The sequence below is a fragment of the Theropithecus gelada genome, chromosome 15 (assembly GCF_003255815.1).
Source record: "Theropithecus gelada isolate Dixy chromosome 15, Tgel_1.0, whole genome shotgun sequence".
NCBI classification, from domain to species: Eukaryota; Metazoa; Chordata; class Mammalia; order Primates; family Cercopithecidae; genus Theropithecus; species Theropithecus gelada.
The window spans coordinates 12050687-12078531 of record NC_037683.1 but is presented as its reverse complement, the minus strand read 5'-3'; the positions used below and the strand labels follow the sequence as shown (position 1 = coordinate 12078531).

General features: G+C 43.5%; 1 protein-coding gene across 9 annotated transcripts in view; it reads left to right on the top strand.

The window, feature by feature from the left end:
• The window catches only part of RALGPS1 (Ral GEF with PH domain and SH3 binding motif 1), a 305937-nt gene that overhangs the window by 45576 nt on the left and 232516 nt on the right, over positions 1 to 27845 (top strand). For all 9 annotated transcript variants that reach the window (XM_025359233.1, XM_025359236.1, XM_025359232.1 and 6 more), the window contains exons 2-4: positions 280 to 401; positions 3880 to 3987; positions 16186 to 16236. In XM_025359233.1, the coding sequence (XP_025215018.1) occupies positions 345 to 401; positions 3880 to 3987; positions 16186 to 16236 (216 nt within the window). In that variant the 5' untranslated portion in view covers positions 280 to 344. The remainder of the gene's footprint in view (positions 1 to 279; positions 402 to 3879; positions 3988 to 16185; positions 16237 to 27845) is intronic.

The following is a 27845-nucleotide window of genomic DNA, read 5'->3' as shown; positions in this document are numbered from 1 at the left end:
GAAAATGGGCCCAGTATTGCCAGAAAAGTCAGAAATCCAGAGTTCTGTGTGAAATCTTCCAATTTTTAAATGTTGGTAATTAATTTTAAAAATACCAATACCCTATACAAGCCCATCAAACTGTGTCTGTGGGCCATAGTTCGCCTGAAAGCTGCTAGCTGATGACCTTTCTTTAAAGGTCTCCTCAGATGATCTGCTCAAGTCTGGTACAACTTTCGCCTGGGGGTGGGGATAAATTTGTTTTGAAGACTGGTTTTTATGAGCCCCTTTGCCTTGCAGGACTTCTCCAGACAGGTTATGTTACCTGCAGAGACTACCCTGAAGCTCCCTGTGGCCTGGAGACTATGTACAAGAGGAATGGTCTGATGGCTAGCGTGTTGGTCACCTCTGCCACTCCACAGGTACTGAGGCTGCAAGAATTGGGACAGTGGGTAGAGGGGTCTCCTTTCAGCTAACCCAGGCCCCAGCTGAGGCTTGGACAGCAAGGCAGTAGGGCTCTATGAATACCACCATTCTTAGCACTCCTAAGGCCCCTGGCCACGCCAGGCGTGAGATTTGGGAGGCAGTCAGCCCTGAGGATCAGCATGTTTTCTGAAGTCGTTCTCTTCAAAGAAAAACAAATACCTGCCCAGTCCAGTCGTAGCAAGTGCCACATTCCATTTTGGTGGCAAGAAGGGATCAGACCTTTCCCAGGAAAAGCCGCTGCTGATTATAAATAAGTCACACACATTCCGGAATGAAGTCAGACAGAAGTCATTCCAACTGGCCCTGGGTTCTTATTTACCTTGCTCAGTAGGAAATGGCTGTAAGGACTGGTGGTCTGCAGTGGCCTGGGCTAGGGCCCCTGCCGTGGGGTTTGGGAATTTGCTTTCCATGCTCAGTCATGGCACAGAAGCATGCAGGAAGAGTGGGTGCCATTTGAGGCCCAGGATGCCACCACTCTATTGTGTGTGAAACGCCTCCTCCTCTGACAGATTGGCAGGCCATACCAGGGTTTAAACCCACAAGGCCCTCCTCGTTATGCTGGGCTTTTGAAGTGATCCTGGGTAACCAGCCAAAAAGTCACAGGAATCAGTTCATTTCTTATGAACCTTTCAAAAAAATTCAGTGTTTTGATCTCTGGTCCTGAAATCGGAATAGGTTTAAGTAAAGCTGCTACTGCAGCAGAATTGTCATTACCCTCATCATAATCACCAATGATGTACTTGGGGCAGCTTTTGATTGAACACGTCCCCTTGTATGATTGTGTGTGTTTGGGGCAGATACAATGGTGTGTCACTGGAAAGTTGTAATACCTGAAATCCTGGGAATGGATTTCTTTTTGTAACTAGAGGAATCAGACTTCTATTTCCATCTAGAGTGACGCTTCTTTCTTCTCTGGTCTGTGTGTGTATATGTGTGTGTGTGTGTGTGTGTGTATATATAAGTGTGTATATATATGTGTATACACATTATACATATTCACACATATTTGCTGTATATATGTACATATATGTGTATCCAGCACAAGGTAAGTACTCAGTAAGTATTTATTGAATAATTGAATGAGCAAATGGATGAATACATGTATAACTGAAGTGCTCAATAAATTTTGATGACTGAGTGATACATTTACACCCATATAGCCCCATAATTTGTTGCTTACTATATACCAGGCACTTTTTTGCATGTTCCATGGGCATTGTCTAATTTAATATTCACAATAACCCCATCAGGTATATATTATTATTTTATCCCCAGTTTATAGATGAGGAAGCTAAGGCACAGACAGGTGAACAAGCTGGCTTGGAATCACACAGCTGCCAGGTGGGTGGGGATTCAAACCCTGACTCTCGAGCTGGTGCTCCTAACCATGACATTATACCATCCAAAAGAAAATCCATCCTGTCACCCTGATATATTCTGCTTTCTGGAAGGTGGGTGTAGAAGTACAGAACAGTTTGTACAGAATTGTCTGCTCAGGATCTCCGTATAAGACTGGGAGATGTAGTAGACTGCCAACTCCAGCAGCATCAGGAGAAGTCTTTGTAACTTTTCCAAAGTTCATTCTGCATAGGTTCTCCTCAGGAGAGACTGTCCTGTCACTGTGGAACTTTAAAAATAGTCATGCCTGGGCCAGGTGTGGTGGCTCACGCTTGTAATCCCAGCACTTTGGGAGGCTGAGGTGGGTGGATCACCTGAGGTCAGTAGTTTGAGTCCAGCCTGTCAACATGGCGAAACCCCGTCCCTACTAAAATTACAAAAATTAGCCAGGCGTGGTGGCGGGTGCCTGTAATCCCAGCTACTTGGGAGACTGAGGCAGGAGAATCACTGGAACCCGGCATGTGGAGGTTGCAGTGAGCCGAGATCACACCACTGCACTCTTGCCTGGGCGACAGAGCAAGACTCCCACTCAAAAAAAAAAAAAAAAAAAAAAATAGCCATACCTGAGCTCACCCGAGTCCCCTTGAGTCAGCTCTCCTGGGAGTGGAGGCAGATTCTGCCAGTTACTTTTTAAGCTTTATTTTATATAATCCATACTATAGCCCTGGGAAGTCGATTTAATATCACCATTTTACAGATGATAACTGACTCCGTAAAACGAAGTTATTTGTCTGAGTTCAGATAGCAACTGGTGTGGAGCTGGCATTTTAATCAGGCCTGTCTGACCTCAGAGCTCTTAACCACTATGGTATGCTGCTTCTTAAGATCATTTTAAGAGTTTTTGGTATAGTAGACTCATTTTAAAATCTTTTGATGACACAGGCCTATCGAAATCTACAGGTTTAAGTTCCTGCTCCTCTTTTAAACCTTACATTTCCAGTTGTTGACTATTGGTTTCCCTCACTGGCCTAAAAACACTCTAGTTTTCAGGAAGATTACAGAGTTTTTCCAGATATAGCCATTTTGGAAAGAGTGAAATAAAAAAGAATTAGTAAAAGCATATTCTCTAAATCCCAGTCCAAGATGCTGAGGTTAATGGAAACCACAAAATCCTTCTTCGTGAGCTGAGACTAATAAAATTGTCTATGAAGAGGGCACAATTTTTGGGCGGTAAGCTTGATTAAGCTTGATGAAGTTAAATTAAAGAGAAAGTATATTCAACTTTCTGGGATCCCCAGTGTTGAGATTCATGAAATCAGCCACATTTGAGGAGTTTAACTTGCCTTTTTATGGGAGACTCCCTTCATATACATGCAGGAGGCAGAGTGTCCTTAGCACAAAGGACTCTACTAAATATAACTTTCACACCGGCCTCTAAAACTAGTTGGTTACCTCTCAGCTCATTAGCAAGCAGGCTTTGAATTCCAAGTGGCCTGCATGATAAATAAGCCTTGAGAGCTACTTTCACATTTTGTGTAACAATTTCCTGCAATGACTTCAAGTAGGAAAAAGAGAGATAAAACCAGGTAATGTTCGAAAGACATCATGAAGCAGATTGTCTCCTCAGGCCTCCTAAGACATGCAGTCCTGTTCTCCCTCAAGGAAGATTGGGCTGAAATTTTTTACCCCACCAGTAAAACACTGGCCAGAGAAAGTTAGGGTGTGGCAACTGAAGGTATGTGTTTTGGGGTCAGATAGATACAAAAGTAAGTTTACTTTCTGGCTTTCCCTTTCATAGCTGAGATACCTTGGAGAAGTAACATTGCCTCTACTTCCTTATCTATAAAATGGGAACAATAATAATGTGTATTCATAGGGCACACATGAGAAGGAAATAAGAAGATACACGTGCAGTGCTTAACACGGTGCCTGGACTGGGGTAAAGCTCTAATCAACAGAAGCTGTTTTTATTGTACTATTCTATTGCTCTCCCATCCTCAATTCCGAGGAGGTTTGGGAGGCAGTGATTCCAAGTCAGATCATTCAGTTAACACCGTCTCTCCCTGCTCTCCACAGGGCAGCAGCAGCTCGGACTCTCTGGAGGGCCAGAGCTGCGACTATGCCAGCAAGAGCTATGATGCCGTTGTCTTCGATGTCTTGAAAGTGACCCCAGAGGAGTTTGCTGTAAGTGAAACAGAGCTGGTGTGGGTGGCTGGGCACCACAACAGGGCACTAGAGGGCGCCACCACTTAGGCTTTTGGCTCAGATTGGAAACGTTCTATATGCCCAACAAGAGGGGTGTGTTGAGTAAAGTATGTATCACCCTTTATGAAATACAATGCAGCATTAAAAAGGGTGCTGTCCTGAAATTAACTGCCCTGGAAGGCTGTACGCTATATATATAAAAATGAAAGGAGCAGACTAAAGCACAGTTTGTGGAGAACATGCAATTTTAAAAATGCATGTACAGGCTGGGCGAGGTGGCTCACGCTTGTAATCCCAGCACTATGGGAGGCTGAGGTAGGAGGACTGCTTGAGCCCAGAAATTCGAGACCAGCCTGGGCAACAGAGGGAGACTGCCTCTCCAAAAATTGGAAATAAAAAAATAAGCCAGGTGTGGTTGCACACACTTGTAGTCCCAGCTACTCAGGAGACTGAGGTGAGAGGATTGCTTGAGCCTGGGAAGTTGAAGCTGCAGTGAGCTGTGATCATGCAACTACATTCCAGTCTGGGTGACAGAGTAAGACCCTGTCTCACAAAAAAAAAAAAAAAAAAAAAAAAGAAAAATAAAGCATGTATAACACATATATGACATGTATTTGCATGAAGTCTGGATTTTTTGTTTACATATTCATAAATATCTGGATCTATATAGCCAAACATATTATGTACTGTAGTATTTGGTCATAGATTCCAGGTAATTAGAATTTAATTTTTCTATTTGTTTATGTATACTTTCTACATTTTTATAATAACCATTTTCTACAATGATAAACAATATTATTTGGGCAATTAAAAAATATAAATTAAAAAAAGATGTATCTTCAAACAGTGTGTTGCTCCTGGTCTAACTAAGGGACAGTCCCTTGTGGAGCAGTGTTGGCCCCTTGTTTTGCCATGACTTGTTTTCCTCCTTTTGTACCTTGACGGTAGAGGGAGAATATTGACTCTGGGGTGACCTCAAATCTGATTGTGAGTGTTGTCCAAGCATTGAACTTCTCTCCAGAACCCTGGAAGTGTTTCCAACCCATACCCACGTCCTCTCTACCCTCTTTGGTAAAAGAGGTTTCTTGTCCTCCTGGGTGCCAAGGGAAGTAGCTGGGCACCATGTCATTGCTCTGCCATCATTGGCTTCTTCTATGTTTACTTTGTGCCAGGCCACACTGAGCCTGGCACATGCATCATCTCCTTCAGTGTGTCTAAGGGATGATTTTAAAACCTTCAGACTCTCTAGCGGCTCCTTCCTACTAGAATGAGACCCGGAGTTCCTCCTGAGGCCTCCAGTACTCTCTGTGATCCAGCCAAGCCTCCTCTTCTGCCCCCAACTCCGTGCTCTCCCACTGTCTTTCTTCCCCAGGCTCACCTGCATCGTCTGTCCTTTTTTCAGTCTTCATGGCTTTTCCTTAGTTGTCTGCTCACTCTGTGGTCAAATGTTTGTCCTTAGGACTTCCACTGAGCTAAAGTAGCATCTTTCTATCATTATCTTTCTCCTTAATTCTGCTCTGTTTTTCTTCATAACTCTTATTACTACCCAACATTACATTATAGAATAATAATTTATTTTTTTTTTCAAGACAGCATCTCATTTCATCACTCAGGCTGGAGTGCAGTGGCACAGTCACAGCTTACTACAGCCTCAATCTCCCTGGCTCAAGTGATCCTCCTGCCTCAGCCTCCCAAAGTGCTGGGGCTACAGGTGCACACCACCATGCCCTGCTAATTTTTTTTTATTTTTAGTAGAGATGACATCTCACTGTGTTGCTGTGGCTGGTCTCCAGTTCTTGGACTCCACCTCAGCCTCCCAAAGTGCTGGGATTGCAGGCGTGAGCCACCACTCCCGGCCTATATAATAATAAATTTTTATTTCATATATCTTCCACTGGAATATAAACTTTCTAAGGACGGGAACTTATCTGACTTGTTCACTGCATTTTTTCCCAGTGTCCAAAAAATTACTGGCTCATAATAGGTGCTCAGTAAATATGTATTGCCTGAAAGAGTTCAATTCTTTTTTTTTTTTTTTTGAGAAGGAGTCTCGCTCTGTCACCAGGCTAGAGTGCAGTGGCGGGATCTTGGCTCACTGAAACCTCCGCCTCCTAGGTTCAAGTGATTCTCCTGCCTCAGCCTCCTGAGTAGCTGGGATTACAGGCACATACCACCATGCCCAGCTAATTTTTGCATTTTTAGTAGAGATAGGGTTTCACCATGTTGGTCAGGATGGTCTCAATCTCCTGGTCTCATGATCTGTTCGCCTTGGCCTCCCACAGTGCTGGGATTACAGGCATGAGCCACCGCACCTGGCGAAGAGTTCAATTCTTACAACAACTCAATGAGGCATATCGTTAGCTCCCAATTTTCTGATAAAGTAAGGATCCAACAGATTAATTTTCTTTTTTTTTTTTTTTTTTTTTTTGAGACGGAGTCTCGCTCTGCAGCCCAGGCTGGAGTGCAGTGGCCGGATCTCAGCTCACTGCAAGCTCCGCCTCCCGGGTTTACGCCATTCTCCTGCCTCAGCCTCCCAAGTAGCTGGGACTACAGGTGCCCACCACCGCGCCCGGCTAGTTTTTTGTATTTTTTAGTAGAGACGGGGTTTCACCGTGTTAGCCAGGATGGTCTCGATCTCCTGACCTCGTGATCCACCCATCTCGGCCTCCCAAAGTGCTGGAATTACAGGCTTGAGCCACCGCGCCCGGCCCAGATTAATTTTCTTACATGGATTATATAGCAAGGTATTGGCAGAGCCAGGTCTGAAACTCTCATCTCCTAATTACCCATGTAATGCTAGGAAGTAATATTAAGAGCAACTCTTATATTTGAACACTGATTATGTCTAGGTCTTGTGCTAAATGTTTTACATGCTTTATCTAATTTACTTTTCATAACAGCCTTATAAATTAGGTATAATTATTATTCCCAATTTACTGGTAAGTCAGTCAACACTTAGAGAAGAAAGTTGTCTCTTCACACAGGTAGTACATGGCACAGCTGGGATTAAACCAGGGCTGTCTGGCACTGTAGACCAGTGATTTCCAATAGGAATACAATGTAAGCTCCGAATGCAATTTAAAATTTTCTAGTAATCGGCCGGGTATGGTGGCTCGTGCCTGTAATCCCAGCACTTTGGCAGACTGAGGTGGGTGGATCACCTGAGGTCAGGAGTTCGAGACCAGTTTGATCAACACGGAGAAACCCCGTCTCTACTAAAAATACAAAATTAACTGGATGCCTGTAATCTGATGGTGCATGCCTGTAATCCCAGCTGCTTGGGAGGCTGAGGCAGGGGAATCACTTGAACCCGGGAAGCGGAGGTTGCAGTGAGCCGAGATTGCGCCATTGCACTCCAGCCTGGGCAACAAGAGCGAAACTCCATCTCAAAAAAGAAAAAAAATTTTCTAGTAACTACATTAAAAAATAAAAGAAGTGAAATTACTTGTGATAATATGTTTTATTTAACCATATATATCCAAAAATATTACCATTTCAAAATACAAGCAACATAAAATTATTAAGATACTTCATATTCTGTTTTTCTCAAACTACGTCTTCAAAATCCAACATGTGTATATGTAAGAAACAGGGTCTCACTCCGTTGCCCAGGCTAGAGTGCAGTGGCTATTCACAGGTGCAGTTACACCACAGTGCAGTGCCTTGAACTGCTGGGCTCAAGTCGTCTTCCTGCCTCAGCCTCCCAAATAGCTCAGACTATAGGCTTGTGCCACTGTACCTGGCTCCAATGTATAGTTTTTACTTTATAGTGCTAGCAACATTTCAAATGCTCAGTAGCCACATGTGGGTAGTGGCTACCATATTGGACAGTGTAACACTAGAGTTCATACTCTTAGCCACAAAGCTGTATTGTCTCTCCTTTAGAGGACTTCATGGATCTCGCAGTCTGATGGCCTAGTTTCTATGTTCTATTTATGTATGTTTACTTGTACTTTTAAGAGTCATGTTTTTTAGCTTCATGAAAGAAGCAATAATGAGGCTTAAAAATCCCTTTATAGCTGTTTACTCTGTGGAATGGCAGAGAGTTAGACTGCATCATAGGAAAACATTGCCTAACAGGACTCCTTGGTGAGACTCAGAGCCTGGTTTTCTAGCCTCAGCCGTAGGGTATTGCTTGGCTTGCTTCAGGCTGCCTTTCTGAGGCTGGGAAGACTGTAGGGAAGGATGGTGAATACTTTTTGAGAATGCAGTGCTAAAACTTTGGCTGTCTCTGCTGTAGCTAGTGTGTCTTTAGCTTACATGTGAAACCAGGTCTTTGGAGTCTTTGGCCTCTGGGAAAGCACTGGAGTGCCTAGGTGTTAGAATTGAACCAGACCAACTGGCATTTTAGTTTCCTGTCTAGTGAAAGAAAAAACCCAGACGTGAAAACCCACTGAAAGAATTATTTGATTCTGGGAAGATGGTGGTGGCAGTAGCATATTTTAAAATTCTCTCTTAATCCGCATTCCCCCACTGCCCCACTATGAATGTTCGGAACAACTAGATAGCAAACCCTGAAACCCAGGAACAAAATTGTAGTAAACCTAGGTGACAAGTTATCCTCATCACCCCCAAAATACAAGTGGTATATATATACACAACGTATACCACCAACATCCACAAGACCTTCAGGGTATCAGCGTCTGTAGAGGAGAAAGCAGAATAAGCACTGGGGTATTTGATAGACTTGAGAATAGGAGAACCCCAAAGTTGCCAATAGATATTTGCTAGAAAGTTCAGTGCATCAGGGTGGGAATAGCAGTTGAAATTGGCAGGGATTTCGACTATTCAAATAATGGGTGAGTAGAAGGGATCTGTGGAATAGCCATTATGACCTCTTGAAACCAGGCAACTGGGGGGTCCCTTCTAGAATGATGCTGCATACCTAAGAAATTCAGTATGGAGTGGAGTCAAAATGATCAGAAAGGATAGAGATAGTTGTGGCAAAAGATGATCTAAGAGTCTGTGTGTGTGTGTGTGAGAGAGAAAGAGAGAGAAAATCTCAAGAAATAGTGGCCGTGGTGTTGAGCACTACATGAAAGCAAACTAAAACACAGCTGTGTGAAGTTAGAAGAGGTACTCTGAACCATATTGCCCTCTAAAAGCTCAGGAAAACTAATTTTGCATAAAAATAAGCAACAGGAAATTATTGCTGTCAAATCTCATTCAAAGTTATTATACAAAAAAAGAGGCAAGAATCCCTATAGACAATGAGAGCATGCCAAAAAACAGACAAAACCTGTAACTGTTTATTTTAAAATGAGCTAGGAGATGTTAAGATCATGCATGAAGAACATGAATCAGAAATACGAAAATCTCAGAAATGAGATGACAGAACTTAGGAAAGACTTAAAAATAAAAGAATTCTGTTGGAAATGAAGATTGAACTAGAAGGAACACAGGAACACATAAACATAACAGAAAATGCCTAAGGGAAGAAACTTTTTCACATGAAAATAAATGAAGAAAGAATAAGACTTTGGGGAAAAGTGACAAATATTCATGATAGGCAAAGAACATCCAACATACAGATAATAGAAATTCCTGAAAGCAGGGAACAAAAAGGCAAGGGAACTTCACAAATAATTAAAACTAAAATTTAGGAAAATGTTCATGAAATTAAAAAAAAAAAAAAAAAGATTTGAAACTGCATGTTGAAAGAGCACACTGTGAAGCCGAGAATGTCAACCCCAAATGGTCAGTACTTTACATTTGTAAAGACGTATTCTTTACAAATTACTGGATTTTAAAGGAAAAAAAATTATTTGGGCATGTAGGCAAAAACGGCAAATGACATATACAGGAAATGATTAGATTACCATCAGTCTTTTTTGACAGAAACATGTTTTTGCCAAAAGGAAATAGAACTACATAATTAAATAAGGAAAGAAAAAAAAGTGAGCCAAAGAATTTATAATATATCCAGCAAAACTGACTTTAAAGTATAAAGGACACAAACAAACTGTTGTGAACGTGCAAGGCCCCAGAATCTTATTCCCCTGAGCCCTTCCTGAGGAGTCTATGAGAGAATGAGTCTTAGACATAGTTACAGAACCATTGCTATAAAGACAGGTAGAGAGCAGTAAACATGCAATTACTTGTGGAATTAAGACTGAATGAGGGTTAAAGGTAGAGGGTATAGTTTGTAATGAATGTGTGCCCAGATGGTAGATATAGTATGACTGTAGGATAAAGTAAATGAAAACTTATGGGATGCTGGAATCTTAGTATATACTCTGTGTCTTTGAGACCAAGATTTTCAAAATAGAAGAAAGGAGATACAGATATAATACAGAAGAGGTTAAGCAAGTTTTAAAAAATGTCCTGACTTTGAATTGGAAATATTAGTATGAATTCTGCATTGTGGTCTTGAAATAGCATTTCGTACTAAAAGAACCCATGGCTTCTGGAGAACTGGTTGATTCCAAGTCTAGGAAAGGACATGTTCAAGATGAGCCTGGTACATCTTCCCAGTACCCAGTGAGGAAGCTGTAAAGGAATAGGAGGGTCCGTGGCAAAAGGACTCAAGAGCTAGCTAGAAGTAGCTCCCATTGCCCCATCATGGCACAATTTGAGCTTCAAAAGGATAATAATTGCAAATGATTGAAACTCATCAAGCAATGGGTCACCTTTGGATGATAATAGGAGGGCAGTTTATTATCTTAAAAACTGATAAATATAAGGAAAGAATCAAGCATTTGTTCTACCATTTACTTTTGTACTAACTACACTGGATAACCAAACAGTAGATGAGGGAAAGTGTCTATTAAATTGGTTCAGTTAATATAAGGAAAAGAAATGAAAGAATTGGAATATCATAATTTTGTAACCCCAGTGAATGAAAATATCTAAGCAGTGAGCATCAATAGCCACTAACATTACAAAAAGAGAGCCATCATGTGCCTCCTGATGAAGCAGTATGCTGCCACCTGCGGTCTTGCCAAAGGGATAAACCTGTGTCTGATGAAGTCCCTGAGTCCAGCTGCTGATTTGCAGACACACCAAGAAAGGAAGAACACGTTGACCTGCTCCATAAGTATGGAGAACTGTGTAGGTCAAATGGCTTGGATTCTTCAGCAGATATATTACAAGGAATATAAAGGGATGGAGAGAATATTTGTAGATTAAAAGAGATTTTAAAAGTACATATCAGCTGGTGTGGTGGCTCACGCCTGTGATCCCAACACTTTGGGAGGCCGAGGTGGGTGGATCACAAGGTCAGGAGTTTGAGACCAGCCTGGCCAATACGGTGAAACCCCATCTCTACTAAAAATACAAAAATTAGCCAGGCATGGTGGCGCACACCTGTAGTCCCACCTACTCAGGAGGCTGAGGTAGGAGAATCACTTGAACCCGGGAGGTGGAGGTTGCAGTGAGCCGAGATTGCGCCACTGCACTCCAACCTGGGTGACAGAGCAAGACTATCTCAAAAAAAAAAAAAAAAAAAGTACATATCAGGTTGGGCATGGTGGCTTACATCTGTAATCCCAGTGCTTTGGGAGGAGGTGGTGGGAGGATTGTTGTTTGAGGCCAGGAGTTAGAGATCAGCCTGGGCCACAGAGCTAGACTCCATCTCTACAAAAAAAATTAAAAAGTTAGCTGGGCATGGTGGCTTATACCTGTAGTTTTAGCTTCTCAGGAGGCTGAGGCAGGAGTGATCACTGGGACCCGGAAGTTTGAGGTTAGCTCACTAGCTGTGATCACATCACTGCACCCAAGCCTGGACAGCAAGTAAGACCCTGTCTCTAAAATAGATAGATAGGTAGGCAGGTAGATAGCACTTCTCCAGATTTTTAAAAAGTAGACAGGACTACCCCGTGATGTGTAGGTATATATACTTGAGTGATTAAATTATTTGAAAAACTTGAAGAAAGTCAGAATAATGGTTACTTTTGGTGGGAGAGAGACTTGTGATTGGGACAATGCACATTGAAGAACTTCTGGGGTGGTTCTTTTTTCGTTTTGATTGTGGTAAAATATACATAATATAAAATTTACTATCTTAACTATTTTTCATTATACAATTCAGCAGTGTTAAGTACATTCACAGTGTTACGCAACCAATCTCCAAAACTGTTCTCATCTTGCAAAATGGAAACTCTGTATCCATTAAACAACTCCCCATTCCCCCTCCTCCCAACCCCCAGCAACCACTATTCTACTTTCTGTCTCCATGATTTTGACTCTTCTAGTTACCTCATGTAAGTGGAGTCATACAGTGTTTGTCTTTGTGACTTTTTTTGTAGATTTGACTTTTTTTTAAGTTTTTTTAAAAATTTTTTTGAGACAGAATCTCACTCCCAGGCTGGAGTGCAGTGGTGCGATTTCGGCTCACTGCAAACTCTTCTTCCTGGGTTCAAGCAATTCTCCTGCCTCAGCCTCCTGAGCAGCTGGGATTATAGGCATGCACCACCATGCCCAGCTAGTTTTTGTATGTTATATTAGAGACAGGGTTTCACCACGTTGGCCAGGCTGGTCTCGAACTCCTGACCTCAAGTGATCCGCCAGCCTCGGCCTCCCAAAGTGCTGAAATTACAGGTGTGAATCACTGTGCCCAGCCTAGTTTGACATTTTTTAAAAATAAAAAGTTAAAAAAGCTTTAAATAAGTTACTGCTAGATTAATTTTCAAAAGGAACAGAACAGTTCCTAGGCCCATCCCTGACTCTTTTCTAAAATTGCCAGACACGGGCTTTCTGTGGTTCTGTGAGTCAAAGCAGGAATAGATGTTTGGAGCTGATTACTCTTTGTTCTGTGAGCCCTCGTGGCCATGCCTTGGTGGAGTGGGGTAAAGGCAACAGTTTTTTTTTGTTTGTTTATTTGGGGTCTGGAAGACCCTTACAATGAGGCTGAGGCTGGGAAGAGAGGATTTAGTCAGCCACTGTTAGGAGAAATACTACATTTAACATGTGCAAAAAACTTTTTTTTTTCCCTTTTTGGCTAACCAAGTAGCTTTCATTTATCCACATAATAGCACTGTTCTGTTAGAGTCACGTTGTGAAGTGCTCCAGTAGATCGCTCCACTCTGCGGTGTTCATCTCTACAGAAACGATGTGTGGAGATCGGGCATTTCCCTTAAAAGCCTGGGTTTTTAGAGGGCCCTGGACTAGGAGGAAGGAGGAGATGGGAGAAGGGACTAGGCTTAAGGAAGCCATTGCCAGGTGACTGGCTTGACTGAACATCCTGTGTTAACGCTTTATTTCTCGAAATAGGGATAGGCCATTAAGAGACTTATGAGTGTTCTCGCTCAGCCCCACTACTGGCCGGATTTGCTGCTTGGAAGCAAGAGTGGGAGGCTCCTTGTCTCATGTTTCTGTTGAGTCTGTAACATGCCCCTAGAAAATGCCTTTTCTCTCCAGGAAACCAAAGTACCTCTCCTGAGGGAGGGACAGGGCCCTGAGGTGGTCCTGAGAGCTGGCTATGAAGTGTGACAGGACCTGACCTCACCTCTTACCACACCCCCTACCCATACTTCCCACCCCCTTTTTCGTAAAACTGAGTGGCCTTGAGGGTTCAGTCTTCCGGGGAAGGATTACTCATCAGCAACCTCTTTAACATATGTTTGGCTTTGTAGTAAAATGGCATGAAATTGATAATCTGATGATCTTTATAAGTATCTTATATCAAAATATCCTCGCTCTAGACACTGTCTTCTTTAATCAGAACCGAAAGGATAGAAGTAGGAGAGATTCTTCTGAAACCTCATTATGTATTTTGGACTAGCTAGTCTAAGTCTGGTGACCTCTGTTGTTGTTTGTTTTGAATAAAACACCTGAACACATTTTCTGACTTATGGTCTGAGCAGAGAGCAGAATATTTGGAACTTGGACTATCTGAAAAATGTGAAATGTCAGGTCACTGCTTTAATAAATCATCTGGAAATTCAGTAGCAAACCCTAGCACTGGTGGCAGGATGGAAAGGAAGTTTTCTCATTTTCACATTAGCAGACTTTTGGTTCTTTTCCTAAATGACATTGCAAACATCCTGCCGGTTCTCCCGGATAGGGTGTTAACTTGAACTGCAGGGGAGATTTCCAAGGTCCTCTGAGCTTTCAGTTCAAATCTCCTGTCTCTACAAGGCCTTTCTGTTCCCTAGGATGGCAGACTTAATCCAAATATGAGAAGCACTTGGCTAACAATCTTGATGGGTCTGGCAGAAGAAATGCCAGTCTGTTTGCACTGCTCAGGACATAGCTTTGAGCCATGTAGCTCTAGGCCAAACATAGACCTATAGGCTTTCAGGGCTTCCTAGCTACTCAACACTCAGATTATGAGGGCCAGATACATTATGCTGATGTCAAGAGTCCCCTTGACATCAAGAGGTGTTGGGTGGAACCCGGAGGCAGAAGAGCTCAGATTCCGCTCCAGTGCTTCCTTATTCCTGGTCCTGTCTCCCACCTCGCAGCCAGGCTTCCATTAGTGGCAGCATTTCACCCCTGTTTCCATGGGGAACGCTAGCTCCTGGGAGAGGACAAAGAGGCTCTCCACTGAAGCCAGCTGCATGTTTTCCTCTCCACTCTGCCTAAGGATGGTCTGCTTTGGCCTGTATCCCGTGCTTCTCAGGAACCCAGTGACCTTGGACCACCTTCGAGTGTATTTGCCATTTTTCTCCAATATATTCTTAATACAAGGGATTTTACTGGCTCAGTGGATTTTTAACATATTCTTTAGAGCAACCTCAGTGCATGCATATTCAACCAAATTAATGGTCCCTTATTTGCTAGCTTATGTATTGGTCAGGAACCGTAAGTTCACATGCCAGTACATGCGCCCATCTGTGTGGCTTCCGTTTTGACACACACACACACACACACAAATTCTCTCTCTCACACACATACTTACACTTTCATACGCACACATGTACACGCTCACACATACACATTTACACACTTACACTCACAGTCACACACCATATACTCACACACACACACTCAGGTATACACACATAAACACACTCTCTTATGTATTTATTGAGCATCTGTCAGGTGCCAGGAGCGCTACCTCTTGTCTTGAATTTTCACCAAGATCCCATAAAATAGGGATTATTGTCATTTTCTAGATGTGGTACCTGACTGAGAGAGATTGTGTGTCAGAGAGAACATTGCCGTTTAGTGACAGTGTCCAGACATACACCCAAGCCCTGTAGACTCCAAAGGCCATTTGTTCCCTGTATCATGTCATCCTGGATGGCCTGTGTTCAATGGACAGAGTGTCTTCTCACATTAAAGGCATCCAAAGGCCTTCAGCTCTCCTCTCCCTGGCATGTCACAGAGACATCTCTTAACTGACATCTGGCATCCCATGTGACACAGAGGTCGGTGGATCATGTGAAGTCAGTTCAGTTCATGCCTTGGTCTGAAAAATGGTCAGCATGATGCTTCCTCTTACTGTCACCAGATGAGGTTCTTATGATGGGCACAGGCTTTTAACCTGATGTGTGTCTTCTCTATTGATGACATTGCTGCCTCTTAAAGCTGGCTGTGATGAAGTACTAGTTTTTTCCATTTCCAATAATTTGAGGACAGATACTTAAAATATATATAATGGAAATGTCATGGTCATGTAAAAAATTGCTATGCAAGTTCCAAATGCTTGCTCTCAGCTTCTGTACTTCTCTCATTGTGGGCTGGTGGAATAAACAGTTTGTGGTCCCGTGCTGGTCTGTGGGTGCATCTTGAATAGCACTCTACCATATAATTTAGGGGTAGTATCAGTGACTTCAGAAGAAAAATATAATTTCTATAAGCCACAACCTTAAAATGAATTTATAGTAATAGTGTTTCTGTTTAGCATTCTGATTTTGAATATTGTTTCTACAACTTTTAAAAATTACAAAAGTAGTTCATGCTTGAAATAAACATTCAAATAGTATGAAAATTTCCAAATCAAACTGTTCCCTTTTCTCCCACGCCCACCCTCCAAACAGCTTTTATCAATTCCTAAATTGAAAGTTCATCTCACATTCAAGAAAGAAGGGTGTGGATCAGGATTTATGAAGAGGGGGAAGGGATAGGAGAGGCATTTCAGAAATGTATCCAATTTTTTACTGTATTCTGTCTTGTTTTTTATCTCAAAGCGGAAAGTATAATTTTTATGAATATATATGACTCTGTATAAAGTAACATGACAGTTATCTTTGATGCACAGTATTTTCTAAAATTGATTCTCTTTTGTTGCAGAGCCAGATTACTTTAATGGATATACCTGTGTTTAAAGCTATCCAGCCGGAGGTCTGTACTTTGTCTTTATACTCTTCTATTAATGCTGTGGGGGGGCAGCGAGGATTTAGTCAGCCACTGTTAGAGTGACTCCGTTTCTCAGTTTCTCTCTTGAGGGCTCTATAAATGCATGTTATCTACTTAAACCTCATTCTATTCTTGATGGTGCTCGTGTTTTTGAGCCCAGTATTTGGATTTTCCAGAGAATGTCTCCTGTCTGGGCTACTCTGGCAGGGCTGGGAGCAGTTGGTACCCACAGGACTCCACACCTGAGAGTAAGGCCTTGACACCCTCATTCCTTTTCCCGGGCTCCTCCTGCTGAAAATGTTTACTTTCAAGAAGTGATGTCAGGGAACATTTTTCTAGAAAGTTCTCTTTTGATCCCAAATTCTGGTGGTTGCCTTGTTTTTGTTTTTGAAACCAGTTACCGTAGCAAACATGTACATATTTACATTGAAAGCATATATTGGTCAGGTGTGGTGGCTCACACCTGTAATCCCAGCACTTTGGGAGGCCTAGGTAGGAGGATCGCTTGAGACCAGGGGTTTGAGACCAGCCTGAGCAAAATAGTGTCCAAAAAAAAAAAAAAAAAAAGCATATGTACATTTTTAGAAACAGCATATTCAATAAAGGGTAAACAGTTGATTTTGGTATTAAAAAAATTCCTGGAAATGTTTGGCAATTGATAACAAGGTTTTGGTTATTTTACCCAGGGTGTGTGTATGTGTGTGCGCGTGTGAGATCAGGTAAACAAAAATCCATTTCAAAGTGGTTGAATAGGGAGACTGAGGCAGGAGAATTGCTTGAACCCGGGAGGCGAAGGTTGCAGCGAGCCATAATCGTGCCATTGCACTCCAGACTGGGCAAAAGAGCGAGACTCCGTCTCAAAAAAAAAAAAAAAAAAAGAGGTAGCTGAATAGGCTGTAGAGGAATTTATTACAAGGAGAAAGGGGCACTTTACAGAATTCATGGAGTGAGTTCAGGCACCCAGAGAGCCACCAGGACACAGGCAGTGCCTACTTCCTGCTCTGCTTTTACCTCTCCTTCTCTCTCCTGCTTTCTTGTCTGATTTGACCTGATTTGGCCTTTTGAAAGGGCCCACGTTTACATAATCTCCATTTAAGTCACCGCCCCAGACTGGGACCAGCAGATTTCAGTCCAGGCCAGCATAGTCGTGTGTCCAGTGCTGGTCCAGTCACCTAAGGTCAAGAGTATGTGGTCAACATGGGCAAACACTGAGGGACCCAGCCTTGTGAGTGAGGTTCAGACCTCAGAGGAGAGGTGTGTGGTTGCGGAGATAGATCAAAAAGTGCTGCAACTAGGGTGTGAATTCCAGAATACTCTTAATGCATTTCTTCTTACAGAACTGTGACTGTTTAGACTTTGACAAAGAGCATATCTTAACACAAAGTCACAGTGTTCAAGCCTTCTGAGAGCTGGCACCTAGCCTACTGAAAAGTAGGAGGAAACTAGTACCACTAGCTTTGTTCAGCATTTATGTGAAGACGTGGCAGTTATTTGTATTATTGTATTATATGTGTGTGTGTGCTTGTGTCTGTGTGTGTTGTGTTCATTAGGGTTGGGGAACAGAGCTTCGTTTGCTTTTTTTGAATTGGCTGACTTCCATTCTTTTTCTGTTTTGTTCTAATGTGGTATGATCCATTCTTTCTAATAAAAAAACAACATCAAATCACTGCCTCTTGGAGCCTTTTGGTAGAATAGGTGTGTGATGGTTGCCTTGGTTCTCAACTGAAGCTATTTCTGATTATGTTCTCTGCTGAGCTCTGATCTGGAGCAGTTTAGACATTTAGGGCTTTCTTCTTCATCCGAACATCAAGGAGGACAGCCCACCTGCTGTGAGCCCTGAACCTGCATGTGCCCAGGAGACTGGGATCATTGCCAGGCTGCTGGAAGGAGGGAAGTGGGTGGGGGCTTCTTCCTCTTCAGAGGCATAACCAAGGCCAGACCAATACTTTTCCTCAGGGCGCTGCAGTTTGGAAGGTACCTCATCAATACATATCTTAGTTCAAGTTGTGACAAGACATTAGAGTGGAGATGTTTTGTTTTCAAGACTGTAGCTTGTAGCGGTGGTTCTTAATTGTGGCTGCACATCAAAATCACCTGGACAGTCTTGGAAACATGGGGGTACCCAGAGCCCCCTCCCCCACAATCCCCCACAGACCATTGAGTCTGAACTTGAATCTCTTGATGGGAGTCTGAAACCTAATCAGCCCTATTTTGTAAAAGTTTCCCAGGTAATTCTGAGGCGGAGTGAGGATTCAGAACTAGTTGCTTTGAGGTATCTGGAGAAACCCCAAACTTGAACATTTTGAATCTATAATGTGTTAGCTAAAAATGGAAGAGTTTGTTCCTCATTGTCAAAACTGTGGTCAAAGGAAGCACCCTGGGAGCTGCCCCAGCTTTTTTGCTGATGTTATTATTGTTAGCAGACTGAAAACTGAAAATTTTCCTCTTGGGGATGCTTGCCATGTTGTGGCTGGACCACCCCAGAGTTGGAAGGGCATGAATAAAGTACAATTGTAAGTATGCAGAGGCCAGTGTCTGAGAGCAAGATGGGTGCTGTGAGTGACCTAGGCTCCCAGGAGATCAGGAAACTTGTAGACCAGTGCCTTTCAACCCTGGCTGTGCATCAGAATCCACTTGGGAATTATTTTTAAAAAATTACAAATGCCTAGGCTTCATCCTTAGAGATTCTAAATGCTTAGGTTTAGAATGGGACTCAGGAATCTGCTTTTGACTGGGCACCCTCGAGGGTTCCAGTTGGATGAGAACCAGGGATGTAGTGATTTTGAGACCGATAGCAGTTTGCTTTGTGAAATCCTAATTTTCAAATTTCTAGTTGTCTTATATAGTGATTGTAAGACTGACAGAAATTTTCTTTGTGAAATCCTAATTTTCTAAAGATTTTTTCTTGCCTAGTAACTAAGATTACCCTTAATTCAGCCCACAGAGATAAGAAGAAGAACATTAACCATGGACCCTGTGGCCAGGACTTGAACCAGGCGTGTCTGAGCCCTGAGCCTAGAGCTCAAACTCTCAGCCCCTGTTGCATGTGGGTGTAGCCCGACTCCTGCACTGCACAGTGGGCTCTTACCTCTTTTGATGTGGAAACAGCCATCTTACCAGGCCTCCACTGTGTAAGCAATATAGTTTATGAGTCCTTCCTAGGCTGTTCAGATCCTTCACAACTGGAGAATTGATCCTGGCTGGGTTTAGATACGGTGATTTGGACTTCTGGAGTTGTCCTGGAAGGCATCAGCCACTTCCTAGCTAGTCATTTTTCCACCCTGGCTCAGGTTTCTGCTTTCCCATCATGCTGTTTGCCAACTCTGTGCTTATTAATGACGAGCTGGGGGTATTTAGCTTGAAAAAAAGGTTCCTGAGGGACATGATTTTTGTCCTTGGAGATCTGAAATGCTTTGAACAAGCTGTAAGGAGTTATGGTGAGACCTGGATACTTTTGGATGGTATTAGGGCTGGTTCTGGAAGAAGAATGTTCCAGGTAGTGGGATTAGCATGCACAGAGTGTGGCCAAGGAGACTTGCATTGGTGGAGGAGTGGGGGAGATTTAAACATAAAGGCTTCTAAAGCCCTCCCTGCCATGGGGGTCCTTGAGTTTCTGGTGCTTGTCTGGAGGGCAGCTCCCAGTGATAGAGTGGTGGGCAACACCCTTGCCCATGCAGACCCTTGCCTCTGTGTCCTTGTTTGGCTCCCTAGCCCTCTGACCTAAGCCCTGAAGGCCCAGTGGCTTACTGTGCACAGGTTTGAAAAGAGGTGGGTGCTGATGTGGACTGTTGCTGGGTAGCCTGGGCCGTTTACGTTTTCCTGAGCATTTACTGTGTGCGGGCTCTAGGCTAGGCTCCTTAGATGTAGGGTCTCATTTAATCCTCATCACAATCTTATGATGTACCTGCTGTTATTGTCTTTGTTTTATATATGAGGAAGCTAAAGCTCAGACATGTTAAGTATTATAACTTAGTCCATGATTGCTGTATTAGTCCTCTATTGCTATGTAACAAATCACTCCCACACTTAGCAGCTTAAAATAATAAGCATTTATCTGTCTCAGCCTCTGTGGGTGAAGAATCCCAGAGTGGCTTAGCTGGGTGGTCCTGGCTTAGGGTCTCTCAGGAGGTTGTAGTCAAGATGTTGGCTGGGACTGTAGTCATCTGAAGGCTTGACTGGGGGTGGAAAGTCTGCTCCCAAGGTGGCTCATGCACAATGCCTGGCTGTTGGCAGGAATCCTCCATTCCTTGCCATGTGGAACTGTTCATAGAGCCACTGAGTGTCCTCATGGCATGGCAGTTGACTTCTCCTAGAATGAGTGACCCAAGAGAACAAGACAGGAGCCAACAATGACTTTCATGACCTGGCTCAGAATTCACATACTGTCATTTTCACAGGTATTCTATTAGTATCACAGATCAGCCCTCTTCACCAAGGGGGGCACTATACAACAGCTGGACACCAGCAAGTAGGAAGTGGGGGACCCCTTGGAGACTGCTTACCACAGGCCTCAGGTCAGAAGGTCAAATACAGGTAGTCTCCGGAACTTTCACAATTCTGCCTTTGCCAGTGCCCCAGCTATGTGACCTTGGGTAAGTCATGTTACCTCTCTGAGTTTTGGTTTCCCTGTTCATAGAGTGGGCATAGTAAGAGTACATCCCTCATAGGGTTATTTGGAGAAGGAAATGAGATAATGCATATAGAGTACTTAGCACAGAGGCTGGCACCTAGTAAAACAACATCAACCATTTTTGAATGTGTAGTGCATACTAGGCATTTTGTTGAGTGGTTAAAGACTTTATATGTGTTACGTCATTTAACCCTCAATTTACCCTGGCAGGTGCAATTATTATTTCATTTATAGATGTAGAAACTTAGGCACAAAGAGGTAATGTAACTGCCTGAGCTGGGTGGTAATGGGAGTGTGGGTATGTAATGGGAGCAAGGTGTGGACCCTGGCAGTAGGAGTTCAGAGTTTACTGCTGTTATTACTATTGTTGTTGTTGTTGTGGCGGCTGTGACTATGGTTGTCACCCACCAGTGTCCCTTTGTGCTAGTCTCTGGCTTGCCCTAGGATACATGCCTTCCTGCCTCAGTCCCCTGCCCTGCTGTTCTCCTATCTTCCTGCCTCTCAGTTCCCCTTCCACTCCTTCGTATTCTTTTAAAATATTTCTTCTTCTTCTTCTTTTTTTTTTTTTTTTTTTGAGATGGAGTTTCACTCTTGTTGCCCAGGCTGGAGTGCAGTGGCGTGATCTCGGCTCACTGCGACCTTCTCCTCCCGGGTTCAAACAGTTCTCCTGCCTCAGCTTCTCAAGTAGCTGGGATTACAAGAACCCCCCATCACACCTGGCTAATTTTTGTGTTTTTAGTAGAGACAGGATTTCGCCATGTTGGCCAGGCTGGTCTCGAACTCCTGACCTCAGGTGATCCGCCCGCCTTGGCCCCCCAAAGTGCTGTAATTACAGGCGTGAGCCATGCGCCCAGCCCTATTCTTTTTAAACATTTCTTATTGTTAACAATTTCGAATAGATATGTATACACACATACTGGATTTATATAGGCAGAGTGGTAAAATGAACCTTTGTATACCTGTTACCTAGATCCAACAATTGCCATATTTGCTTCATTTACCTCTTTTTTTCTTTTTTTATTTATTCCTGGAAATCTTTGAAAGCAAATGCCTAACATCCTATTATTTCCCTCCTTCAAACTTCAGATGTAGCTCTTTAAAAAGTTATTTTCTACCATAATCATAATAGCATTTTCACACCTAACAAAATTAGCAATAATTCTTTAGGATCAAATTGGGGGAATTTCAAATTTCCCCAGTTGTCTCAGACACAAACAAAACTCACTAACAGCAGTGACAATTCCAGGGCCTGCACGTTGCATTTGGTTGGTTGTTATGTTTCTCAAATTCCTTTTGATTCTAGTGTAGTCCATCCTCCCTCTCCTCCCTCATGCGCTTAACTTACTGAAAGTTGCACTGTGTAATATTCTAAATTGTAAATATTCTGCTTCCTCTTGGTGGCTTAACTTGTTCACTTGTCGCCTATTTTCTTTCAATTAGAATTTAACCCAAGAGGCTTGATTGGATTTTGGGTCAGTCTTTTTGGAAAGAATGTGTCCTAGGTGGTGCTGGGTACTTGGTATCACATATCACATCAGGAGACATCCAGTTGTTTTGCTCTTTGTCATGTGAAGATTTATTGATGAGTTCAGGTGGTGACTGTTTTATTCCTTCATTGTAAAGTTCACAATCTACCTTTTACCTAATTATTTTGTCTGTCAATGATCTTTGCCTGAATTGAGTATTTTATTCGGCCTAGCAAAATGGCGACTTTTCTCTCTCTCTTTTTTTTTTTTCTTTTTCAGAGACAGAGTCTTGCTATGTCACCTAGGCTCTAATGCAGTGGTGTGGACATAGCTCTCTGCAGCCTCAAACTCGTGGGCTTAAGCCATCCTCTGCCTCAGCCTCCTGAGTATCTAGGACTACATATGTGTGCCACCATGCTTGGCTAATTTAAAAAAAAAATTTGAAGAGACATGATATCACTGTGTTGCCCAGGCTGGTCTTGGACTCCTGGCCTCAAGCAGTTATCCTGCCTCAGCCTCCCCAGTAGCTGAGATTACAGGCATGAGCTGCCACACCTGACTCTTATAGCTGAAATTCTTAAGAAGAATGTTTCCTCATCAGCTAGGGCTACTTGTACATATTTAATTCTTTCCTTTTAATTATCAATTTTCGAGTAAGCAGCTGGTGCCCCGCTTACCTTTAATGGTGACCTGTGGGTGTGTAACTGCTTTGTTTTTGTTTTTGGTGAGCAGTCTCTCTCCTCCATCATAATGAACTCGTGGATGTTTATTATACATCCTGTGTGTTTCAGTCAGTTATAGTCACCATTATTTTTGGTATACCAATTGTCCTGTCTTTGACCAGTAGGATCCCTTTTATGTTGGCTCCTGTGTCTTTTTAACATGATCCCGTTCATTTTTGATCGCTTCCCATACTTTTTGGCCCAACAAGATCCCCAGGGTTATGTTGCATGTTTTCTGTTGCAGACCTGGAATTAGGCATTCCTTCAGGGGGTTTCTTTTAGTGGGGAATATTATTTAGAAACCATAATCTGGGTGAAGACTACTCAGTATTACTGGGTTGCCATTGCTTTTAGGCCTTTGCCATGGACAAAAGTAGTAAATAGTTATTTTTTAAAAGGAAGAAGTCATGAGTTCATAGTTAGGGTAGATGACATTATTTCTCCATAATTCTTCCTTCTCTCCTTACACCTTGTTATACCTTCACTGTGGGTGGTGTATATCTCTCCACCCTATTGACTTTGGGCTTGGCCCTGGACTCGGTTTTGCCCATGGAATGTGGGCAGCATGGCAGTGTACAGATCTGAGCTGAGCTGGTGAGAGGCATGGCAAGCCTTGGCCAGCTGTCTTGGAACTTCCCTTCTCCATGCTGGACCAGTAACTGTTGCTTGTTTATCTTCAGTCCCCAAATGAGGACATTACAGTTGACCTGAACTGACTCGAAGTCTAGATTCCACCCTGAGACAAACCAAAGCCAACCCGGCAGAGCTGAGCTGAGCTGCATCATCTACAGACCTATGAACGTGAAATAAATGTTGTTGTAAGCATCTGAGATTTGAGGATTGTTCGTTATACTACATTATCTCGTAAAAATATAATACTGATCTTTCCAATTCAAATCTAAGATTATAGAGTTGTTACTTAATTCCCTTGATATTTATATATTTTATTTTACAATGACAATTTTGGTTCCTAGCAACATTAGTTACTTTTTTATATTATCCCATCATATATATGTAAAATAATTAAAAAATGATCATACCAGTATTACTACTAATCAGTAGACTGCTGGTCAAAGTTTAACATTTTCTTGCAGTTAGTTCTTTTACTTCTTGTCTCCTCTCTTTCCTACTACTTATATACCCAAGTAGGCCTCCCCGCTGGACTTTTCCCTTAAAGGTCTTTGGAAGCACCAGGACAGAAAAGGAGGGTTATGCTAACTTGGTTCTAGAGGGTCTGCATACTGAGATACCCTGTCATAATCCCAGTACCTGGAACACAGTACATAGTAAATATTTGTTGAATGAGTGGAGTGTGAATGGATGCCTGAATAGGGGAAGCGCCACAGGAGAACATTATCTGGCTGTGTTGAGGCACACTGCCAAGCGGGGGGGGGGTGTGCCAATCAAAGGAGCGGTATTACCAGGGTGTCTGTTTTGCGGTGTAACCACTTCCCACAAAGCAAGGGTATTTCCTGGTGAGCTCAGCCTTTTGAAGATTCATGTTTCCAAATGCAGTTGATAACTGAGGGTGGAGCTGTGGCTTTTCATGACTTCTGCTGGTTTCTGCAAGGGGGACCACAAAGAACATCATTTCAGGGCTTAGAGGAAGCCAGGCAGACGGTGAGTTAAGGATTGGCAGAGACTAAGGAAAATGGAAGTTACAAATACGGAACCATAACTACCCTGTCCCCTGGTGACTCTAACGAGTGACCAAGTTTATCAAAAATTGGTGTATTAGTGCAGATATAGCTTTGTAGCAATAATATCTCACAGCTGTGTTGAACTTACAAGTTGTGGCCTAGAGCCGCATTGCCACTGTGGTGGATTGGGTTGCAGGATGGATTCCTGGGTGGATTCCTGGCTGCAAGGGCTCGGAGCAGGGGCTGCATTGTAAAGGAGGTCTGTCTGAAGGTCCTGGTGGCAGCAGCCTTCTAAAAGGGTATGTTTTCAGGGTGGTGTTTTGTCTCTACCAGAACTCCTTGCCAAATCTGTCAGTATGCCCAGTTCCCAGCCTATGGAATTGAAGGCACAGCAGTTCTCAGAGGCTGGTCTAAATGTCAGAACTCTTTTTGTCATTAGTTTTAACATGGAGCAGCATCAAGGGGGAACTGCTGTTCTTAGAATGTGCTGAAAATGGGCACAACCTGTGCTTTATTCAACCCAGGGTTCTGTCACAGCTGAGCTGCTGGGTCTGTTAAAGCCACACAGCTTGAAGAGCATGAACTTTGATCTGATGAAGCCGAGGTTGAGTCCCAGCCTCACCCCTCTAGCTTGGAGACTTAGGACAAGTCATGTATTTTCTTTATGCCTCAATTTTCTCATGTGTAAATTTGGCGGGGGGCGGAAATCATAGCTTTTACCTTACAATGGGCATGTAAGAACTTAGTACGGTGCCTGTACCAAGCAAGTTCCTAGTTACGCGTGGCTATCATTTCACCAATGTATAGTTTGAATAGGCAATGTGGGTTATAGATGGGAGGTTGCTGCTCAGAATATTCAGTGATGCCTGTGCAGGAGCCAGTGCCCCAGAGGAGGTGATACCTGAGTGGCAGGATGTTTAAGAGCATGGTACCTGGAATCCTTCAGACCTAGGTCCATATCCTGGTGCCCTGGATAGCTGGGAGACTGAGGTCTAGAACAAGACATACACCATGGTGCCCTAGGGGCCCTGCAAACATCATGTGGGAAACTCACTCAGTCTTGGGGTTGGGACATTATCACTAGGCCTTGAAGGCTGAAAGAGATCATATCTTATTGGTGATTTGGGGAGTTGGGGCAGTTGGAAAGGGAATTTCAGGCAAAATGTCTTTGAAAAGACAAGTGATGTGCTTAGCTTTCGGTGCCTGGTGTTCTTGAGAGAAGAAAAAGAGAACCTGCTCTTCCCTCAGTTCTGTGCTCTGCCAGGGCATCATTGCCAGGGATGTTGGTACACGCCAAAGGCTTACCAGAAGTCAGTGTTTCATTCCCTTGCCGACTGGCAGCTGGGGCATTGGGCAGTGGGTACCAATTTCAGTGAGGTGGAAAGCTTTCCTAAGTGGCCGTGTTTTTTCCAGTCTTCTCACTGCCCCTGCCAACATTGTTCCATCCCCACTGTCACATTTCCCAGTAGTCAGCTGTGCCTTCACTCATTCATCAATCTACTGTGCTAAATGCTGGAGAGGTGATGAAGGGGACCTCAGCACAATCCAACCTGAGTCAGGCAGATGTGTAAATAAATAGTAATCAAGAAGTATTCAGGGGTTGGGGGGCTAGCATATCAAGGAGAGAGTGAGGGTAGGGATGGGCAGAAGGCAAGGAGCGTGTCCCACAGAAGGGGATGTTTGAATAAGGAAGCCAGGAGAATGGGGTGGCCAAGAGCATTGCAAAAGCAGAAAGATTCAGTTGCATGTGGGTGTTTGGAGAACAGTGGAAGTCTGTCATGAAGTAAGAAGTATATCTAGGTCTCTCCTGCAAGATCAGGACCAAAATCCAGAGGATGAGTGGCCAGGAAATACAAGGACGTTGCAACGGTGAGGTCAGCAGCAAAGGAGGTGGCAAGAAAGAAAGAGCCTCAAGCCTGGCGGGTGGGGCGGGGGGACGAGAGATTCAGGGGCTTTGCACTGAAACCTTCACATACAAGGCCTGGCATCTTTGAGGAGCATGGACACGTGTCAAGAGAGCCAGGTTGGGCCAGGCAGTTTGAGTTGGCAGGAGAGGGCAATGAGGCTTGGAAGGGAGGCTTAGATGTGCCTGACTAAGGAGTTTGAGCTTTATCTTGTTAGCACTGGGCATTCACTGAGATATTTTAAAAAAACAAAAAATAGAGACAAAGTCTTTCTATGTTGCCCAGGCTAAAGTACAATGGCATGATCATAGCTCACTGCAGCCTCAAACTCCTGGGCTGAAGCAATCCTCCCACCTTAGCCTCCCAAGTAGCTGGGACTACAGGTGTATGCCACCATACCCAGCCCTCTGAAGGATTTTAAAAGGGGCACACCATGAACAGATTTGTGTTTTAGGACGTTCATTTCAACTGAGACAGAACCAACTGTAGTCAGGGAGACTAGTTAGGATTTTGCCGTGGTCTGCATGAGGCAAGGTGGTCACACTGGAGAGAAGGGCAGGGCCTGATGTTACACTGGTTGTGAGGCTGCTGCGAGGGCCAAGATGAGAGGAAGCAGGCTGTAGGTGTGCCTGAAGAAAAGTGGGCTGTCTACTTAGGGAGCAGAAGGAAGAACAGGGGGCAAGGAAGGATGCAGAGAAAGTGGCTCTAGAGGTAGGAGGAGGCCTAGTTAAGTCAAGCAGGGTGATCAGCAATGTTTTGCTTGGAGGGAGGGAGGCCAGAAGGGCCAGAGACAGCTGATGGCCTGAAAGAAGGCTGAAGGACTCAGAAGGCCAAGGTGGGAGGACCACTTGAGCCTAGGAGTTTGAGGCCAGCCTGGGCGACATAGCAAGACCCCATCTTATCATCATCATCATCATCACTGAAGGACCAAAAGTCAAGAAGAGGGCAAAGCACAGATTTGGTTAGGGGAAGGGGAGGGAAGCCAGGAAATAATGGAGGGAGGAGGATTTCAGAGTTCAGGGTCTTTGAGGTGGGGCGGCTCCGTGCTTGAAGGTGTGATGGCGGTGCCTTTGTGGAGCACAGAGGAGATTGAGGCATGGGGGCACCCAGAAGTGAGAAGTTTAGTGAAGTGTGTGGAGGTGACAGCAGAAGAATGGGAGGAGGGGAAGACTCAAGCCAGAGCTACAGGCAAGGGAGCATCATAGTGGGAGAGCAGACAGCAGCATGGAGGG